The 23,408-nt window shown below is 37.8% G+C and overlaps 1 protein-coding gene across 1 annotated transcript in view; it reads right to left on the reverse strand.

The window, feature by feature from the left end:
- LOC137445408 (uncharacterized) overlaps positions 1–23,408 on the reverse strand; it is a 390,880-nt gene that overhangs the window by 224,538 nt on the left and 142,934 nt on the right. The window contains exon 2 of the mRNA XM_068147099.1: positions 21,877–22,063. Within this exon, the coding sequence (XP_068003200.1) occupies positions 21,877–21,975 (99 nt within the window). The 5' untranslated portion in view covers positions 21,976–22,063. The remainder of the gene's footprint in view (positions 1–21,876; positions 22,064–23,408) is intronic.

Raw genomic sequence — 23,408 nt, forward strand, 5'->3', positions numbered from 1 at the left:
CCACAATGCACAATCGTGCCCAGCAGCAGCTTCAGACTGTTGAACAAGTTTTAGCCTGAGTTGGCATGATCATGCTACAAAATATTACTACACAGTAACACAGTCTGATCTAGGATAAAAAAGTGATGCTTGACCTGTCATTCATGCACTGATGTATATGAATTATGCCAGTAAGAGCTGATGGCCTTGCTCCTTTGTTTATCAACATAAGAGTGGATTTCCACAAGACAGAAAGTTCCACAGTTTTGCAGGTTTTAGGAGCCAAAGCCTTAACTCAGAAGGCACACTGCTTTCACCATTTATTCAAAATGTACTTCTAAACCTTTAGTTTCATCAAGGGTAGTGAAAAGTTAAGGATGCCAATCGAATAGTTATGGTTTGGAGAACAGGCTGTATAAAATTATCCACTGTTTTAACATTTATGAAATCTGTAATATCAGTGGGTTAAACCACAATTCCAGTTTTGTATGATCATTTTAACAAAGGATTACTCTTCGTTGGTACATGATGTTGCCATAATGAATGTGAAGCACAGTGACTGTGCTTTAATACACAGTTTCAAACTTCCTATGAAAATGTAATAACTTTTGCTGTTTCAAAGAAACATCTGGATTAACAAGTGCTTGTGCCATTACTCGCATGTACCTAGTGTGTAACACTGCTGTCATTTCTTCTGTTTTCACCCTCTGGAGAACATAAGAGAGAGAACAGAAAAATTCCCCCAAAATATCTTCTAGTCCCTGTGGGTTGAAGACAAAACAAAGATAAACATATGCTTCAAGGCATGAAGTCATCCAAGAAAGCTGTAGTTCAAACTTTCTTCTGCCTCCTGCTTCTACAGTTCTTACACAACAGATCAAGATCAGAAGCACAGCAAATGGTAGGCAGACCCTCAATCAGTCAGCTTTAAAAAATGGGTTTGAGTTCAAAAGTAGGTAAACTCCTCAGATATAAATAATACAAAAAAACTCAACACCCCCAAAAATGGTCAAGGAACCAGGAAGCATGTAATAGGATTGTTCAGTACATCTGGTCAGTGGTCTTTTCTCACAGGATATAAGAAATGAGCTTTTCTAGCAGATGGAGAGGAAGGAGGGGCAGCCTATGTTATCTTTTTAGGGAACCTTCACCTAGAAAAGTAGTTTGACAGGCAGGTGTAAGTTAACATAATTTACACATCTCTATAGCTTGGGTAAGTGTAGCCTATTAGTGCAGGATGATGTAACCTATGTGACAAGAGGTTCAAAACTGGGCAAAGATGAAAGAAGATGTGAGATGAAAGAGCTACAGTATATGCTGTGCAACTTACACCATTATTCCTATCACCTCTGTTCCCCAGCTCTTATAGATTAGGAGTGAATCACGATCTGCATGTAAGTATGAATATATTGAAAGAGCCATAGGCAGCAACCAGGGAAGCAATAAAATTGGACAAGTATTTGAAGGACACTTCAAAGAGTTTTACCCTAGAGAAAAAAAAAATTGATACTCTTTTTTTATCTGATTTTCTTTCCTCCTATGGTGCATTTGCACTGCAAGAAAAAGAACTATTTCCCTGTCTTTCTGTGCACTGAGGACCAAAACCAGCAAATTTGGGACAGGGCATATTATATTTTGTGTTTGATCACTCAGTAAGGAGAAAAATAAGTAAAATTCAATATTTCATCTCAATTTCCAACAGAAGTCATTACGTACATATTATTTTATTTTCCCACTCCCCTAGAATTCCCAAATCATTATAATGGCCTGGCAGCCTGGCTGGCTATTTTACTTACTACCTTTAATACAAGTCTTCTTGGAAGTCCTCTCTTCCAAATCTGTATTTAGAATGTATATTCACCAGATATACATCAACAAAAGCAACATAACATTTCCCTCATTGTATTTAAACAGCATCTATCTCATGAAGATGTGTAACCTTACAGGTTCATATGTTACAGAATTTCAACTAATTCAAAATACATATTTGTAAGTTCCTTCCCAGTATTTGCATAAGCCTGTGGCACCCCTGTGGCAGGTGCATAAAAGGCAGATTAAAGTGCCTTTTTTCCTAGGAAATACCCAAGTATATCCAGTCCCCTGCAATAGAATGTCTGCTACAAAATAAGCTAAAAAAAGCAGCAACTATTTTACTGGCAGGATCACTAAAATATAACTCTTCAGGCTATGAACTTACGGACAGACTGTGGTAAAGAAGATGGGATGTGGTAAGTTATTGAACTTTGGTTATTTGTGTCACTTATTAACTTCCAGATATAGAACCTGAGAGAGCAGGAATAAGATGGACAAAGAATATTCAACATCACGTGTTAGAGCATTACATCTAGCTACAGGACAGATGAATAGAAAACTTTAAATTTCTATGCCTCTTTACAAATAGCTCAAAAATAATAAAGTAAACCCCACTGTAACTATGTTATTTCAGTGTTCTTGTACCTATATACTGCTGTGTGAAGAAACCAGGCCTCAACTCCATAAAGTCTCCAATGTCTAGCAGTACTTTTTCCTCCATCCTGTGTGCCATTCTCTGATACCTAGTGCTTACCCCCTGCCCTCCCCTCACAGTGCTTTAGATCTCCTGTCTGTGGGAAGCTCTTTCTTCCTCCTCAAACATAGCCCAAGCAATGTGTAGAGCTGTATAATAACCTCCTTGCTTCTAAATATTTTTGCAGATCGACAGGATCTCATCAACGAACAGCTTATGTAGTCACAGAAACAGGTAGAGACCAAATTAGGGCCAACATCTTGTCATTGTCCATCATCCACCAACTTCAAAGTTAGATCAAATTATTTGTTCAGCACTTTATTTGATTATTATTTGTTCAGCACTTTATTTGATTATTCACACCACAATATTTCTGGGCAACCTGCGCCAGTGCTGGACTGCCCTGACAATGTAAATCTTTTTCTTTGTACCTAGATGGAATTGTTCTTGCAGTATTTGTGCTTGCTGGCCTTATTCCTTTTGCTGCATACCTCTAGAAGACTCTGCCTCTGATTTCTCTATAACCTCCCATTAGGTTAGCAATTAGATCTCCCTGACCTTGGCCTTCTCTAAGACTGAACACCTGTAGGTCTTGGTCTCCTGGTGCATTATCCTTGAGCCCTCTAAATATTTTCACGGTTCTCATCCATACTGGCTCCAGTATATCGATATCTTGTACTGGAGGTAAAAAGGACACAGTGGAAGTCAAATTCTCCTCTGTTTCTTTAGCTATATTTAGAGAAAGACTGACTTCCACTTTTCTCTAAGTATCTTCAAGGCAGAAGGATTTCTTGCCAGTTCTGGGGCTAGATAGTATTTAAGGGAAAAATGTCAAACAAGATGGGTTCCACATGCATTCAGAGTAACAGTAGCAGCAGTTTTTCACAACTATCTCAAAAATCAAATCATTATCTTTTCTACTTTGAGATCATACATATCCCCATCCTGGGATGCACGAAAAGCAATTCTACCCAAATCTAACACAAATAACCTTTATAAAGCAATACATAGTCTTTAAGCAAAACATAGTAAGTTAATGGAGAAAAATAACCATTTCTAAAAGTAGGGTCTCTCTTCCTACCATAAATCAAAGGGGCGCATCAGGAAAGTAGCCAATATGTTTCCACAGCAGGCAATGTCTAAAGCTTCTATGTTATACATATGAAGGTGTTCGGGAGACTTACCAAACAACTCTGATTCAGGGCTGAGTGGACATCTTTAGTTTGTATTCAGTTTATAAACTTTCCTTTGAGTACAGATTGATTTTAAAGAAATGAGGAAAAGACCAAATGAAAAATAGTAATAATTTCAAGTCTGATCAACTGAAAGTAAAGATTGAAAATTCCTTTACCAGTCTGTTCACATATTTATTCTTTGAAACAGCCCTCAAAAGGGGGGCTTAATAAATAATATTTAATAATAGCTTCAGGGTTCCTCTATAGGAAAACATAACAACTAGAACCAGAGACAGAAATATTGGACACAGGAGGACAAATATATCCGCATTCTAATTCTACCAGACCCTATAATCTTGAATTAGATTCACAGATTACAAGCTTGAACAGATATTTCTGTAATAATTCAGTAGACTTTATGAAAGAGTAGTTATCCATTAAATACAAAGTGCAACTGATAACAACAAGGTTCAAACTGCCTCAAAATATCTTCTTTGAAATGAAAATAAGTAAACTCCCTGTTCAAAAATACACTCTTTGGGAGTGTATTTTGGGAAACTAAAAGACTAAAAGCTAACCTCTCTCATTAGCCTGCTAAGTAGCTTTTCATACTTGCAAATTCTCCAGAGCCTTTGTAACATGGAATCATCTGTACCTTTAGAAGCTCTCTGCAAAACAATTACACGAGCATAGCCCATATCAGTTAATCCGACGTTTTGTAATGCCTTCAGCTTCAAGCACTAATTGTTCAATGTTCTGTTCTCCAGAATATATTCACAAACAATTCCCATGATCCTGAAAGTCCTTGCTAATTACCCCAATGATATCCATTCTTGCTCTACTGTCATCCAGCTCTATGATTCACCTCTATTACTCCTACATGGCCAGTCTTTGCTGAAGACAGCCATCTTCTTCATCTAATCCAGTCCCTCCTCTCTCCTTCCCCAGCAAACAGAGTCCAAATTACCACAATCTTCATTTCAGAAAATAACAAGTCTGATGGAGGGGAAAAAAGCAGTTCCTTGTGACAGAACTGTAGGCTGCTAAAGTCTTCCTGATGGAACATACATATCTTGTGCCACAAGACTCAGGTACGAGGGCAATGTGACTCACTTACTCTAGGGCATATTTTACCCAGTTGACAGGGCTTATGCAGGTGCAATCACAGCGTCAACCATTTATATAATCAAAACACAACCCTTCAACCTGCATAATGTGTTATCTTGTGGAACAGTAACAGGAGAGTATCATCTGTCCTAAGGGTGAAATAAAGCAAGCATAAAGTTCATAGTACATCCTCTGGCTGATTTGTACACCAAATCTGGATCACGATTCTTGATCCAGTGAATCTACAGCACTGAGAAAACATGTTAATGATCACCTGATAAATAATGATCAACATGACTTAACTTTGAAGAAAGATGGAATAATAATTTTGTGATGTCCTTGCAATAAACTAGCAGGACTCTGCATAACTGTAGCAAGCTCTTACAGCACAGTGCCTTCTAGAAAAGCACTGCTGATGTCTAGGCTGGTATATTTAAAAACAAGATTGACTGCAGGCTATTTATAAGAACTTCTGCTTGTGCACACTAAAAATGAAAGAGTTTAGGCTAAGAAATGCACTGACTTCATGTCATTTGTTTCTCCTTCAACATAAAATTGCACCTCAAGCTCCTCCCTGCCCCCAGCCCTGAAATTCCCAAATAGTTAGGCAATAAAAAAAGCAAAGAAAAACAGTGATGTGAAAATCTAGTTGAAAGAAAAATCACATTCTTCTAAATTATTTTCTGTCTTGAAGAGATTTTTAAGGTGGTCAAATTTGCTTTCTGATTTACAGATTACTTATACCTGGATCTCTTGCCTGGTCCTCATAAATATGCAAGTGGAAAAAGAGAGACTCAAGAATACATAAAACCTTTTAATACAATAGATAGTTGAAATGAAAATAGTTCCTTTCTGTCCTGACTTAAAGCTTTATTTATTGCTGATGCACTAAAGTGACAATTGTCTTAAAAAATCCCTATTTCATGCAAAGAAATAAAAGTACAAAACCTATTTTTAACACAGTGAACAACAGAGTCATGTACAAAAGAGTGACTGCTAATGCACGAGGTTTTTCTCACCAGAACATTAAAGAGATCGTTGAGAAAAGAAAACATATAGGAAGAGTGATACTTAGGACTGTTTTCTGATAGCTGGAGCTTTCTTGAATCAAAACACAACTTCCTTGAGTTTGTGTTGTGATATTTATTCTCCCCGAGTGTTCTGTAGTTTTTCTGCTACCTTGGCCTCTTACTTTGCTTGAAACCTAGATCATCTGAGGTAAGCTTCAAGATACACTGTGGTATGTAACAGTTTAATAATATGATATTTACTTCTCTTATCACGCCTATGAAAAAAATCTTGGATGTTTATTGTAAGTTGTTGCAAAATTTCAGTACCCAGATAATACAGATATTACATCATTAAAATTACCTGAAATTTCTCATATGGTATCAGCACATGAGCATGGAAATTCATCTCTGGTTTGCCTGGTAGTGTAAGGGCATGATTTGGAGGCAGGCAGGCAGGCAGAAAGAGGTTAATAGAAACAATAGCATGTTTGGAAATCTCAGTGGAGTTGGAGCAATAATTACAGATCAGCCTCTCACTAAACAAACCTTTCACTGCTCTCTTTGATTCTTATTCATTATTTTCTACAGTGACAAAATAATTTTGTGAATTGACCATGACTGTTAAAGGATGATACTGCAGTCCAAGGTCGCTTACTAAATAGTTAATATCACTGAAAGAATTTGTAAGTTCTTCCTGCATTTGGAACATTGTTTTTAACCACTTGCAGTATTCTAAAATGAAAACAGCTGTTCCATAAATAACCTGTCAATAGAGGATGAGAGATTCAAGTAATGTGAAGTTCCCATCTTAAACATGCTCCAGAGCTATTGGATGAGGTCTTAAACCCAGTGTTACCAGGCAACATGTTAACCAAACCAAATGTAATTTTTATACTTTGGTGAATGTTTTGAACGTTCTGATCTCTAGGTTTTAGTGCTTTCCATCATTTGTTCACTGTAATTACACTCTATATTTGTGCTCCCTCCAGTTTGACTAAATTTATTTCTGTCAGAGTTCCCATAAGGACAAAGTTCATTCCATGACAAAAATTAAAGTTTTTGAATAAACAGACACCTGGAAAGACTGTGGGTGATTAATTACTCCAAACAATTTGCTAGCAAGGCATTTCACAATGTTAGAATGAGATTTCTGTTTCTCAAAGATTTCATACTAACTGATCCAGTTCAATGCCAAGACCAATTGCTTTAAAAATAATCCAAATCACACAACAATTTTATAAAGGTAGAGCCTATAGTCCCACTTCTGCTAATTGATCTAGCTGATGTATGCATACTGCATAAGGAAGAGCCTCTGCTCTCTTAATGTGAAGCTTTTTCAGTTTGGGATGGTTTTTTTTTTAAATACTTATTGCTGATCTGTGGCAAGGACAAAAGGAGGGTACATGTTTCCCCCAACAACTGGTGAAAAAGCCAGAGACTGAGTGTCCAGTTCTGGGCCCCTCAGTTTAGGAAGGATGTTGACTTGCTGGAACGAGTCCAGAGAAGGGCAACGAAGTTGGTAAGGGGTTTGGAACACAAGCCCTATGAGGAGAGACTGAGGGAGCTGGGGTTGCTTAGCCTGGAGAAGAGGAGACTCAGCAATGACCTTATTGCTCTCAACGTCTACCTGAAGGGAGGTTGTAGACAGGTGGATGTTGGTCTCTTCTCCCAGGTAGCCAATACCAGAACAAGAGGACACAGTCTCAGGCTGTGCCAGGGGAGGTTTAGGTTGGATGTTAGGAAGAAGTTCTATACAGAGAGAGTGATTGCCCATTGGAATGGGCTGCCCGGGGAAGTGGTGGAGTCACCGTCATTGGAGGTTTTCAGGAGGAGACTTGATGGGGTGCTTGGTGCCATGGGTTAGTTGTTTAGGTGGGTTGGATTGGTTGATGGGTTGGATGCGATGATCTTCCAACTTGGTTGTTTATTATTATTATGATGACTATTATTATTATTATTATTAGCTCTCAATTTCAGAGCCAGGTGAATACTTCACTTTCAATTACACTCTTTTACTGAAAAGCCCATGTGTCGGTCAGCCAGAGCTTGGCTGACTCAAACTTGTTTCCATTTGCTGCAAAACATTTCACAATTTAAGAACAATATTTATGTTTCAGATTTTCCTCAACTCTGTTGCATTAGTCACAAGACTGGTCTTGTTCAGTAAGCACTTGCACTTCTGATTTTACTTATTCCAGGTACATTAGCATGCCTGATTTGACTTATTTTTAAAACAAAATTTCTCATTAAATATGATTTTTAAAGCAAAAATCAGTCAACCCTCTACATATGTAATGGTTCAAAGCTTTTATAGTTCAGTTTGAAAACACATCAGACTGAAACGCTCACGTGTAGTATTCACTCTTTGTTCACACTGTTCCTTTCAAACATGTCACGTGAACGAGCACAGCTTATTACTGATGTTGGCCCATTAAGAAATCTGTTTTATGCTCACACTGGCTGTGGTCTACTGAGGGCAAGGAAAAAATAACAAGAGACCCATTTGCCTGTGTGCGCCTCTGCAGACAGTATCCATTTTCTAAGTATCAGACAACACACTAAAAGATCTCTGAGCTTGGCTTTTCATATCTCAAACCTCTACTTAATATATGAAAAAGTAATGCTCAGTTAATAAGGAAGGCTTAAGCAACTATTCAAAGGAAGATTGAATGACTTGCAAATGCAATATAACTGGTAATCAGATGGGGAGGTTATCCAGAGTAACTGATCTGTGCATCTGCTCCATAGAATCTTCACAGCATTCTTATGCCTGAATTTAATTTATACTTCCAAACCCATCTCAGTCTAATTATCCTAAATTTTACAGAATATGATAGAAGAGCAGAAGATACAAGTTGGCACATCACTTAATTTCTTTCTACATACTTTAAACCTGTATACCAAAATATGGAATCTCCAATTAACACAAAAAAGCATGACCTTAAATGAACACAAAAAGGCATGGATATCTGCTCTTATGAGAACTAAATGGTGAAATTCAAACAAAATAAAGAGGGATTGCACTAAATCCAGATGTCTCCCTTTAAAAAAAAAATACACAAAACCAACTGACAATCTCTTCTCCTTTTTTCTGTTGCTCCAGTTTAACATTAACATGCAACATTTTTGTTTAAAAAACAAAGACCAAAAAGCCACTCAGGTTTTGTTGTTGTTGCTTTGTTTTTAATAACAAACACTTTTGAAATATAGAAATCGTGGAAAAAAAATACAGATGTTTTGTTTGGCTTATGCTTAAGTGAAAATTAAAAATGTTGTTTCAATTATGACTTTGTATCTCAACTCTGAAACAAAAATTACTAGGATTTAAAAAGTAAAATGGCTGATTTATTAGAGCTTGTGAATTGCCTGCTGTGCCCAGGCAGTAATGTTTTCTAATGTGTACGTCTATATCAATATAATGACAGCACCATGCTTCAGATCAACTGGATACTAATTACAGATTTACCTGATAGACTGGAATGGCTCCCAAGGAGCTGTTGCACTCTATTTAGCAAGTAAGTGATTCCTCTAAAAGCTGCATAAGGACTTGTAATGCTAAATAATCTCATCTGGATACCATTTTGTAATACAATTAAAAAAAAAAAAAGTTCTAATGAGCTTCAGCTAATACCTTGCAAAGATGTGGCAGGCCACTGCTTGGAGCTCCAGACACCAAGGTTTTCCTTGAACCCACAAAGCTCATTTGCACAGAAGAGAGATTACAGCCCTTGAAGCGGCTCCTCAAATATCACATTTAGTATCTCCTTTAACACTGGGAAAAGCAAGAATTCTCCATTACATGCATTGTAAGAACTAGGGTACATCCATTGAAATGATGAAGCACAATATTCAACAAAAAACTAATTTATTTTTCAAAGAGCACACAATTGGATCATGTATCTCATGACCACAAGAAATTGTGAAAGCAAAAGGAGTAAGTAGGTTCAAAAAAGGAGAGCACAGGGAATACAGCCAACAGACCTTTAACATGGTCTGGCTATAACCTGACAGTCAAAAGTCATCTAAAAGCTCTCATTTTTTGAAAGTAAGAGGATAAGTTGATGAAATAATTGCTTTAAAGACCCTAAATATTATCCACTCATTTTTTCATGTCATGGAAGCAGTTCAGGCTGGTACACAGCCTATAGTATGTATGGTAACTCCTACCTTCCACTGTACAGCATAAACAATCCCACTGCATCACTGTGGGAAGGTGTTACTCAATGTGAGCAGAGTATCAGGTTGTGAGCTGCAATCATTGTTTACACAAACTTGGAAAGCCTTAGACAAAGACAAAAAAATGACAATTTTCAATGAATGCTCTCCAAAGAGGTGACTAATTTGTTCATGACCTGTTACTAAAAATTTAATCAGTGAAGTGTAAAAGGTTCTATACTCAATATAATTGCCTGCCTATAATGTAATAGTAATAATGAAAACACCTACAGTAAAAACTTGTTAACTCAGTATGGGATATATGATCTCTCCAGTCTAAAGCAGAGAAATTATTCTGAGGCAGCATCTAGCAGAATTAGACCCTTGCTTATGCTCATTATATCTTTTTGTTTCAAAAGCACAGTAGCATAATCAATTGTTCCCATCTCATTTGGAAAATCAACACTTACAGTTCCTATTATGAATCACTGTTCTCCTTGTCTATCACTTAGAGCAAATATGTTTTGCTGGTTTTTGATTGTTCTTGTCTTCCAGGTTTTCACTTCTGGATAATAAAATGCACATCACTCACAATGCTAATAATTTGGTGATTTCTGAAATGCATACCCCAGACAAAGAAATGAAAATTGCACCGAAACAAGTTAAAGCAGAATACAAAATATACTGCAGTTTAGGAATGTTGTATTCAGATTACAGTGTGAACAAGTGAATTCTTGTCATTTACCTAAGCTTGTCATTTACCTATCCTGCTCTACAGGAAAAATTGATACTTATCTTTAAATAATTTATATTGTATTTGGTGTGGTAGCAAACACTTTCGTGCTAATCTGGATCTGAACTTAATCACTGGATACCGGGAGGGGAAAAAAGGAGAAGAGCTGAAGAATTCTAAAACTCTGGCATATGTAACTGTAAGCCTGCTCACTCACTCACTCTCCACAGATACTCTGGTTGGGTTTGTTGCAGTGATTCTTTGCTTTTGTTTTAAAAACAACAAATACAATTTACCAATAAACACACAAGAGTGAAGTGAGTCCACACAGCAGATCATAGATGAGACATTCTTGGAAAAACAAGTAAAGGCCAGAAATAGCCATTGCTGCTAGGCAGAATTCCCTGACCCCAGGGATATACAGTAAGTCTAAAACATTCTGTAAGAATTAAGCTTTATCACATCATAATCAATTATCATCTGGAAAAAAATGACAGTTCTGCATAGTAATTTGATGAGAAAAATGTATCTTGTATTTATCTTTTGTTATTTATTTATTATAGGGTATAAGTCTGTATTTTGCTAATGGTTAAGATCTTCTTAATTTTCTCACAAATAATCACATAAAAAATAGCTTGAGTAACGATGAATAAGAAGCCTTACACCTTCCCTTACAGGAAATACAATTACAGTAACTCCTGCAATCAGACTGAATGTAAAAGGATTATCTGTTCAATCTATTCACTGAGTGCCTCCATGCACACTTCTTCAAATCAATAGTTAGACTTAATAAAGAACTGTAAAATCCTTAGCTATTAAGAGTAAGGGGGGAAAAAAAACCCTTAAAACAGTATGTACTTTTGAAGTGTCTGCTCAGTAAACAAAGACTTCCCTTTTTCTGAAAAAGAAGAAAAGAACACCACATTGTATTTTAATGCTACAAAAGCTTAACAAACAGGATTCTCTAAGGAACCCAAGGAGATCAGGCACCTATTCCCTTAACGTCCTTTGAAAATCGTAGCATTTATCTTTAGAAGTGCTTGCAGCCAGCTGGAGTGAGGCTGGCTGAAAACATCCCACCAGAATTTTACAACCCTGAAGTCATGTAAATTGTACCACCCTCTTGATTTGCCAGCTTTTAAGTAAGAGGCATTTCTGTTGCAAAAATCGCAAGTATACCCTAGCATGCTCTAAAAGGGTGGGGGTGAGGAAAGCACACACTGAGCTTAAAAAAGAGGACGGAAATATAAGAGAGCAAGATGCTCCAGGGGAGGCAGGTGGTCTGTGAGATGCATGGGAACCAGCCATCCTTGAGCTGAACAGCAAAACAGGACTGAGGAACAGAGAGATGCTTTGTTGGTCTCCCCTGCTAGGAGTTCTATAAAGGGAAAAAAGAAATAATCACAACTGAAAAGGGTTATTTGCTGGCTTGTACTGAGCTGAGAAGATTCATTATGAGGCTTAACCGTGTAACTCTGTGCCCTGAAGGCAAATACCACCAAGGATGCACTTGCCTCAACCCATTCCAGACTGGGCATCCCTGCTGGGAAGGGAACTCAGAGCCTCTGGGAACTGTGTGAGTGGCACTGGCAGAAAGCTGGTGGGACTGGAAGGAACAGCAGTGGGGCCGAGAAGGCTGGAGATAAGACAGCCTTAATCTGTGCCTTTCAGTGTTAATGATGTATTAATTGGAAATATAGCTGGAGCTGAGACTTTCAGACTTGCTTTGCACTGCTGAGGAAAAACTGTCCCAAGGTTCACATCCATTGATAGATGGGAAAAAAGAAATGAGGAAGGCAGCCCAGACAACTGCAAGGGAACCATAAACCATAGTTCATGACGGACTCTTCTAAGTCTTATTCCTAGTGATAAAATGATTGTAGTTCTTTCCCAAGAGCATTCCTACCACATCAGAATTCAGAAGCAACTGGGTTTTTTTGGTTGGTTTTGTTTGTTTTTTTCCCTTAGAAATTTGAACTATATATATCAAACTGAACTTCTTGCTCAGATACAATATCATCATTAGTGAATACAAACAGACCCAGACTTTCAAAAACTACCTTGGAAAAAGGACAGCAAATGCTACTGATAACATTTTGTTACGCAAACAGAGACATGTGAAACCTTTGACTACTTCAAATTGATTCTTGTGCTGACAATGCTGTATGTTTGTAAAGGTTTATGAATAAGGATCAAAGGGGTTTTTTAATAGCTCAGAAGCCACCAACTATTCTTCTCAAGATCTGGGTAACTTTGTTCTGTGACTGCATGGATGGAAGAATTACTTTTCCAATACAAGATTTGCATTTTAACACCAAAGAAAACAGCTATGTCTTATATAATACAGTACAGGAAATACACTTTCAAAATTGCAGAAGTCTATTGAGCATACATGGCAAATTATAAGAAATGTAGCTGATCTCCTATTAAAGGGCTGATTCTTCTGCAAAACATGCTGCATTCAATACTCAAGGAAACAAGTTCAATAAACAAATATATACCATCACATGCAAAAAACAGTGAAGTCAAGCACAGAGAGCTCCTTTCATGCATCATTTCTGATTGTCCTACTTTGCTCTGTCAGGAACAGCAGCGACAGCTTAAGCGTTAAAGCTTTTTGACATTGCAACAAACCAAACAAAGCCTAGTTGCACATTTATTTTCTGCCACATTTAAAACATAAACAAAATAGGGAGGTCTTGGCATTCTCGAACAATGGCAGCCACTGGGGACCGTTTCCAGAGATGATGTTTTCCTCACATAAGGATTCTCACTAGCTGAGTAGAAAAAACATACTTGATAGCCAGCTCCCGCAGCCAGGCTGGCCAACACAATTATTGCACATTCTGTCAGCACATTTCCTCCCTTCAGCTTTACTTCTCCAATCTTTTTCAATATTGTTAAAATGAGCAATCATTCGTGATTCACACTCCCAAAAAAGGCAGAAACCAACAATTCCCAATGGCTATAAATTATTAATGCAATTGTGCCAATCACAGAGAGCTTAGTGCTTTTAAAAATGGAATGAGATGATCTGCACAGTTATTTTCAATCAGATTCATCTCTTATTAGGGGGCATTATGCATATGGCTTGCTTTCAGAAAGCTATCTTCTTTAAAAAAGATTATTGCACAGTCATTTCTTATGAAATACTATGCAAACTCTACACTTAGATACTAAATCAATTTTTTGTTTCAGGAAATAATTATAAGTAGTGAGTATTTGCTTGTGTAGATAGACTGATTCTTTCCAGTGTTAAAAGGCTGTTCTGTTCTCAGTTGTTACGCCCATTCAAACCACCCTTGCTTTGTGTTGCCCCTGATTTACACCAGTCTAGCAAATATATAGGCAGACCTGGTGGCTGTGGTGTAGCATTTGCTGCAATAGCTTTAACAGGCTGTAACAGATAAGTTTGTAAGAGTTCCTGTACAACCTATCTGTTGAAATATAGCTGGGTTATATGGCTGTCTCATAAACTACAAGCTACAAAAAAAAAATCTTCCTTTCTGGTACACAAAAATGTGGGGAAAAAAATACTGTCAAAGGCAGTTGAGATTCAATTTTGCAGAATCTAGCAGGTGGTCAAGAGGATGATTCTGTGTGTTCTCTGGTAAATGCTGTTCAACATTAGATTTTGGATTTTGTCCTCCCAGGGCCCGCACTGGAGAGTGTATGCAAGAGACTACATAAACTGGAGACACAGGATGATTATATATTTACTGTTGCATCTTTAAGAGGCTTGTAAAAATCTTTTCATACTTCCATCTCCATATGACATACACAGATTATCCCAACATCACACCATGGTGTCTAAGACCCATCAATACACTGAATACAAAGAAACAACAATCAAATTCAGTAATGTCTCAAGCTGCAGGAGTAGAAAAGTCCTATTCGCTTGACCATGCCTGGCTAGCAAGGTATAATCTGACCTGCATTATATTCAGATAATTGAAGAACTGAAATACTGAAATCACAAGTCTAAAGATAGTGAATGAGAGCCTATAAGCATGTTCCACATAATGGAATTTAAGTTGACTCAAGGAGTTTAATTGACTCAACAAAAACACCAGTAGAAGACTCAAGCACATGCTTAACTGCCTTCCTCAATATACGCCAAAAAGCAGCTCTCACTTTCTAAGACCTTGCTTTTCCCCATAAGCATCAGCTTCTTTTATCTTGCATTGATGGAAAAAGTGATCTTTAAAGCACCGAGCTGTCAAAATATTGCATCAGGATTTTGCTATATTATTTTACATATTCCAGCTCTGTATTTCAAGTACTGGCAATCCTCATACCAAGCACATCTTCTACAATATGGAGAATAGTCTGCTTCTTGTGGTCATATGCCACGGTGCCATTTAACAACATGTATTCCCATCTGTGAATCTGCTTTATGGCATTTGGCTTGTACTGTATTTTTCCCATCTAAAAGTCTGGCAATAGTTTCTCACTATTATTCTGATAAGAGTGTGGGTCAAACTCATTCTACTGTGAATGTGCATTTGTACTTGGAGAGAGTGAGTGATTGATTGGTATCAGGCAGAAGTGACTTCTCCTGTTACATTTCTGGCATGTTATTCTGTGGTTAATCAGTTCTACTGTGTGTCAGTCAAACCTACCAGATGTGACTCTAAAGGATAGCTGTTAGTTGCCTGATGTCTGTTTTGTCACTGATGTGGCTAGAGTGCTCCTATAAGTTAACAGCAAAAGAAAAAGGGGAAAGGAAAAAAAAAAAAGGAAAGCAGAAAGAAAAAAATGAGAAAAAAAAGAGCATGTAGGCATGTAGCATAGCAAGGATGAGGAAGCTGTATTTAGAAAATAGCTGTATTTGTCTATCTCCATTTCCAAACATTCAGTCAGTTGATTTTTTTCAATATGAATTAATCACAGGACTATCTGCCCTTGTTCAATCAGGAAAGATTCAGGCAAAGCAGTACTTGGGATTTTTGGTATGTCCTGGGGAGGGGTAATAAAGCATTATTATTAATTATTTACATGCTTAGCAGTTCTGGAACACATGCATTATGTATTATCTGCACCAAAAACACCACAGAAATTTGATTCATGACTATGCCTTTTCGACTGAAGCAGAGTCCCACTGAAATAAACACTGTCATGAAGACAGAAAGGAATATCGTTCTTTCCCAAAAGGACCTTAAATTTCAGCCACAGTGAAGGACTGAAATTCTCCTCATTTAATTAAAAAACATAAATTCATCCAGTTTTAGATACAATATAAGTCAAAGGCTGGAATTTGAAATATCCCAAGATTCCTTTTCCATTCTGTTTTATATCTGAGACTGGCCCCAAAATTGCCAGATATTTGACAATCAGTAGACTGGAAATCACAGCTCATATTTGCGACAGATTGTCACGGTAGGGCCAAACAGGCCCAGCACAAACCCAGACAGGCCCTGATGTGTCTACACAAGGTCCCACTCTCCCCACTCCTTTCTACAGAAATCGGGGAAAGGCGGGGAAAGGCACAAAGGGACAGGAACTAACATGTCTGGTAAGCAAGATTCCGTCTGGGGCAAGAGCACATGTACTGGCCACTGCTTCTCCCTGACCAGGCCTGTGTTTCTGCCTTTTATGGCCAGAGGCTGGTAGAATCTCTTTTTGTTGGGTAACAGTTTGCTGGCATCAGTTGCCCTATTGGCCCAATTGAACCTCAGGCAAGATATATATATACAGGGCAATTTCTAGCTGCCTTTGCCTTGCCTCTGTTTGTCTGCTTGGACCTGCCTTACTTGAAGCTGCCTCGAGTTGCCTGGTCCAGAGCCTGGGATAAAAACCACGAGCCTACTCACTGTAAGTTAGAGAAGAGCTTAGGAGCTGGAGCCAAGCCTTGCTTCCCCTTGCAACTAGAATTTTGCCGTGCCTCATTTTACCCAGGAAGATGCAAGAGCCTGTCACAAGAAGAATCATAAACAGCCTGCTCTCCTGCTGAAGTCAGACCAGCCCCGAGACCCCACAGCATTCCTGCTGGCAACCAGGCATGCTTGGTGCACGAGAGCACCCTAAAATCCTCAATGGCTAATACACAGCAGCAGCACTCCCCACTTGGGTGGAATCAGCTGTGAGCAATTAATTCATTGCCTCTTTGACTTAACAGTTCTTGTCGAGTCTTCCCTGCTGCGGTCGAGTGCCATTTTGTTTCTGGGGACTCTCTTTCTCTGTTATTCTTACCGGTTTGCTTAAAACTGTTAAAATTGTTATATTTCCCTAAATACTGTACATTCCCACTGTAAATATGTATTCTAACTGTACATAATTTTTTGCAATTTTAAAAAGTTAATAATTTTTTTAATATCCATATTTGCCACATCTTAAATATAAATTTGATCAATTCCTTAACACACGTGTGGTTAGATTAATCAAATTGCAGGCATTTAAGTATAGGGATATTTATTAAAATATAATCTTTAGTAATTGCACATTCAGTTCCACTGAATCTAAACTTTGTTTATGGATCTGAATAAACCTGCTACAAATTTTTAACAGAAGGTTGGTACTTCATTGCTGCTCAAGACTGTATTATATTTATGTTTTACTTACCATAAAAGCAAACTTATACTGTGCATTTGCAAAACCTTTCAGTAGCAGTTAAATCCACTGCCTGCAGAGTTCACTTATTCTCTTCATTCATTAGTTTCAGCAATATTACTTGTTTCAGTAGGATTTGGCTTCAGAAAGCCTGCCTGTCATTTGAAAATAAAACATGTAACACTTGCAGCCCAACTGTGCGCATCCCATTCACTTACACTGGAAACAAGATCACCCAAGTGCAGTGCTAGGCCTGTTTGTTATGAGGTAGAACCGAGTAGTGGAATTAAACAACTCACATGGCCTGAAGCCTGTCAGGGAGCAAATTTTGAAATAACCTCCACATTTTAAAGCTTTGAAATATTAAAAGTATATTTGAAATAAACAAACATCAAAGTTCAGGGTGCCCTTGGTAGGTGAGCACGATTCAGGAATTGCTACAAATCACCATGTTTATTTTCTTGTTTTCTGGCCTTTTTTTATTATTATTCTTTCTTTTTAAAAAATATTTACTACTGTATAATGGACTAACACTAGTTTCTGAAACAGAAATTGGATCCAAACATGAATTATCATGGGAATTCCAGGGCACGTACTTGCCCTAATGCAAATCTATAGCTACTGATAGCTGACAAAATTTACATTAAAATCTATTCCCAATCTACAAATTGAAATTATGCACAAGGTGTCTGATGGAGAACATCAGGAAGGTAGGGTTTTTTTCTAAGTGATGACTTAGGAGATTTTTTTAATTTTGTTTATAGCAAACCATAACTTATATCAAGCACAGATTATAAACCCTGCAAATGAGAATAGAGATGGTAAATGTGCTTCATTTTGATCACACAGTGAACATGACCCTTTCTCTTCTGACACCTTAGAAAACACAGTTATGCATCCAATGCAAAGCACAAATTGACTTTCATTCACTGACCTAAAATATTTATTTGCCTTTCCTGCTTTTACTTTTCAGTGAAAATGACACAGTGTCTTATGCACACCACTAAACAGCACTGTGGTGGTTTTACATTTTACTAGTAGGTCAAAAATAGATAAAAGATCACAGTCATTAGTCTTAAACTTCCTGTTCTACTCAAACGTGTGTCATAAACTAGAAGTGAGCTTGAGTTTTTGGCACTTCTCTAATTGGTACAAGTGCTTTGTTTTCCACATTGCTGAGGTATCATTATTGTGGTACAGAGGGAAGAACAGTATGTTAATTGTGAAGAAGAATCATGTCTTCCTTTAGCTAAATAAACAATACTGAGAAATGCAGAGAAAGGAGTCAGAATTCAGCAGATATTTTCACAGCTTCTTACACATTTAATATGTGTAAATGCATGCATATGCCTGTATATATGCACACAAAACACTCCGAGTTTTTTCACAGACAACTTCCTTGCACCATAAACAGATAAAGTCACAACAAGCTTTAGCTTTAATAATTCCTTGTAAGCAAATGCAGCACAGGCATCTGGCAAGGAGGATACTGGATGTAGACAACATTGATTATGCCAAGAAAAAGGATCTAGATGTGATTTTAGAAAAAAGAGCAGTTTGACAGTAAGTATATTTATAATACTGGCAGCATAGAAGAAACATGATGCTAAACTTAGAAAGTCAAAGGGACCAATTAAGGAGAGGTAAGTGAAATACTGTGATTATAACCAAGTCTCTCACAAAGGCAGTGATCACCTTTGTAATGTGCTTAGCAATGCTCTCTTATATATGACAGAAAAATTAAGCACTGGAGAATTTTACACTGTAAAAACCTCTACAAAGGGGATAAACAAAACACCACAGAGCTGACCTCATCCTGTTAGGAATTTAGGGAAACCATGCTTCCATCCTTTATCAATTTACCCATCTCTGCCTGTGCTGTAACAGCAGTTCTACAGAACTTAATTAACTGGCACTTGCAAAGTACTGCAAAGTTAATATTAAAGTAGCTAAACAAGTGCCAACTATTACAATTTTTAATATGGAGATCTGCTCCTTGGAAAGAGATAAAATTTTACTGGACGTGCAGGAATAGGTTAGGCCCCTGAAAAAGCAGTGAGAAAAAAAACTCAAACTCAAATCCTGTAGTTTTAATTGGGGTCTCTCAACCTAAAATCTGCAAGATAAAAAATAGCTGTTTGTCTGTCAAACCCATTCCCTTCATATTAGTGCTAAGAAACCTTTTTGGTTTTGGTGTCCTGGGATGTGGTCATTAACAGCAACAAATTTGGCACAAGTGACAGGAAGTTGTGTGGAACTGCATCGTGTCACTCCCACTCCTCTGGGTAACACTGGTACTTCATAAGAGCCAGGGAGCAGGTTCTTTTCTGGAGTAACCCATTTACATGGATCTGCTCTGACCCTCAGCAGGCTCTGGTCCTCACAGGGAAAGGGACCATTACAGTAAACATGTAAGAGGATAGTAACAGCACATATCTACAGGAGAACAAGAACACTCTCAGTAATATTGCCTCAGCCAGTGACAAGTATATATGTAGGCTCTCAGACAAATATGCCATTAGACAGCTACATTCTATAGTGCAGAATCACCGTGCTAGTTTAAGATTCAGTCCTTAATGGCTTTCTGACAAAGCTTTGGCTGTAGCTGGAGCAGTAAGTAGACATGTCCTTTCAAACTGCCACTTTATTTTTAATGTCTTCATCGCAAGCTTACTAGTAGTACGCTGTTTGTACACATTTTTTTCCTATGCATTCACATTACACAAAACAACCTGCTCTGGTAACTACCTTTGAGCACCTTCAAATTACTTGTCTATTACATCTTTGTTTCCTTCCTGGACAGTTGATCAAGTACAAAAACATAAGCTATTGTTGTTGGACCCACAGTATTAATGATGAGGTTTCAAAATCTGTCTCAGGACAGCACTGAGGAAATCTATTACTGAGGCTGACTTACTTCATAAACCTGTCAGGTGCATTGGTCAAAGCATTTATATCAACATCTCTAGAGAGCTGATGGACTCTTATGTAAAAGAAGATATAAATACTTTTATAGCTCCATTACTGTTTTGCTCCTTAGGATGCTCTAAGTTTTTACACTACTGGAAAGACAGGATTAAATAAACTCAATTCCCACAATGAAAGCAAGCTGTTAGGTTGTGAAGTAATGCTGCCAATGCAGTGTCACTTTGGCAATGCGTTCCTTATACTGTTTGTCAGCCCACTTTGATCAGTCTCACCTGAATTTTCTCACAGTCTCTCAAATTACACGCGTAAGGGACTGAGTGCTGGGAGACTCTGTGTGTATGTGTGTTAACTGGTGGCCTTACATGTTGCAGAAAAAAAGCATGCTTTTTGTAGATCACAAAGTATGAATGCTGAAAACATGTATTGCAAATACGGAAGTCTGAGTAAGGAATTTCTTAACCTAACATTCAAAACGTCAGTCTCATCATCTTCTTTCAGATCTATGAGTCTGACCAATGAATCAGATTGAAAGTTTGCTGATGGGTAATCCTAGGTACTAGTAGTAGCACACTACAAATCTGTCTCAAGATTTGTCATGTAACAAAATGTAATGAAGTTATAACAAATAGGTTTTTTTTAATTATGTTTCCACTACACTTAAGGACACTGAATGATTGATAGCATTTACCTTAGAGGAGACATGGTTTTCATTCATTATGTTGTGGAAGATCTAAAGTGGCTTATAAAGCCTCTTGGCCTGGCACTAGATTTCCTAACATTTTCCTCACTACAACAAACTTCTAGAAAACAGACACAATTTTAAACCTTGATATAGCTGCATTCCAACCCCTTCAAGTCATTGAGATCATCCCCTCTACTCCTCCATACTCCTACTTCATTGTACCTGAGCACAAATAGCATTTGTAAATGTCATTTGGGTTGCCACGAAGGCCTAATAATAAAAAAGATAATGCTTGCTCTTAAGAAAAAGTAAGTTACATACACTTCACAGCATTTTACCCACATTTGAAATTAATTAGATGTTGGTCTGAGACTCCAATCAAAGATGAAAAATGAAACAACTCTGCAAAAAATGTCATATTCACTAAAAAACAGCAAGAAGTTTGAGTAGGCTTTCTCCCAGTCTTAGCACCAGTACTTTTTAGATTTGTTGATTGTCAGATGACAGAAATAAAATTAAAATTATAAAAAATGAAGGAAAATCGTTTGGAATGTCCAGGTGCAGAAACAAGCATCCAGATGCTCTGTTCACATCTTAGCCATAATTAGTCAGAAATCTGAAATCTCAGAAGTATCACATATAACAAAAGATTATTTCTATTTTGTGACAGGTCTCTAACTGCTTACTGTGATTAAAACCAAAACCCTAAAATCTCTCAGCTGCCTAGGTAACACATTTTCTGATGTTCATTACTAAATGACACACAGAAATAACTTAGCAATGAAGAAAGCTCTGGATAAGTCACAGAAATAATATCAGAGTCCCTGGGTTCTCCTATGTTAATAAATAAATGACCTTGTGTTATATCATATCTGCTGTCTGCTAGCACCCTATGTCACTGAGCACCGGCCCATCATTGCCATAGCATCAGGCTACTTCACTGTAATTCTTTAGCAAGACATTATTGCTTATTTCCAGTTGGATTTAACTGGAGATTCAGCTCCTGCCTCCCAAAGCTCAGCCCACAATGCTGGTCCCTGGTCCCTCCCTACCTTGTTTTCTCTTCTGTTGTAGGGAGAGAAGAGCATGTAGGAGTACTCCATTGCTGAGATGAACGGGAGAGGGTTGCTCTCAAAACATCTTGCAGTCATGTTTTGCCACAATTCTGCCACCTCCTAAATCATGTCACTGCACAGAACATCTTGTGAACCTTCTGCACCAGGAAGGATTTGTAATCACCTGCAGTATGTGAACACAGAAATAAGATTATTTTGGGTTTGGCTGTTAGGAATAGTGGTTAATGTCTTCATCCCACAATAAAATACTGGAAATCAAATGAGCAGAGCAAATCAAATCAAATGAGAAGTGCAGACCACATAGCTGAAGTTCATGCACCCACAATCACACACAAAGAATCGTGAGGAGATAAATGAAAACAAAACTTAACTACCCAGATAAGCCCTAAAGAGAGGTTGAGCATAGGATAGCAGATAGTATAATAGAACAGATGGTTCACAGTGCAATCAGAGTTAAGTCATGAAATAAGTCCAAGAAGTTTATTATCTCTTGAAGACAACAGGTATTGGTACAGAGAGAGCTGCAGCTCTTCTCTTGATCAGGAAGTCACGAGTTTCATCACTGTCTCAGTCCTTGCCCTTTGCACTTCAGATAGGTATGTTCTGCCCACCCACCCACTCACATTTCTAATCAAAGCCTGAGTTCAGAACGCATGCAGTATTATGAGTCTCAAAAGGTATTGCAACATTTGGTAGAGCCAAACATCTTGCTTAATTCATTATTCACTACTTAAAATTTTGTCAGAATTCCAGGCATGAAGTGAAAGAATAAAAATGTGAGATAAAGAAGTTAAGCAATCGCACACCATCATCAACAACATAAATAAATCAGAAAGCCCATATGCTGAAATTCATGAATCCAAATTGCATGACAAAACACCCTGAGACTTCACAGAAATATCACAAAGTCCAGGATAAAGCATAAGAGGGGGTTATCTCCAGTAATTACCACAACTAGAAATGCCTGTAACTGCATGTTTTTTCTATGAACATGTAGCTTTACTGAGTGTGACAGTAAACATCCCTTCCTGATGCTTCCTGTAATCGTTCGCATCCTCCTGGAAACACAGTGGTGATCAGGGATACACAAAAAGCTTTGCTGTCAAAGCTCTCCACCAAAACCTACAATTTATGTAGCAAACAACATGCTTTTCAGATTTCACTGAATCAAGAGAGAACTCAAACTTTACCATAAGTCCTTGTACTCAAGGAGCTCCAGAAGAGGACTGTTAGAGAACTGGGTCTCAGTATTTCGACCTCTGGGTAAGGATGTACTCTCCATTAATCAAAAGCATTTTGACAAGTCTCTTGCAAGCTGCACAAAGAGTGAAGCAGCTTTGTAGCTTTGGCAACCCAGCTTCAGTCTTTCTTTGCACTACATTGGTGATAAAGTGGAAAAGCACCACAGCACCATACTCTTTTTCTTTTAACAGGTTTGACTTAAGAGTTCCAAACCCGATTTTAGCTGCATAAGGGTATTTAACAGGTATTACAGGAGTCTAAGCAGC

This window comes from Melanerpes formicivorus, unplaced genomic scaffold, assembly GCF_026170545.1.
Source record: "Melanerpes formicivorus ecotype bairdi unplaced genomic scaffold, bMelFor1.0.p_v2 SCAF_14, whole genome shotgun sequence".
Classification (NCBI taxonomy): Eukaryota; Metazoa; Chordata; class Aves; order Piciformes; family Picidae; genus Melanerpes; species Melanerpes formicivorus.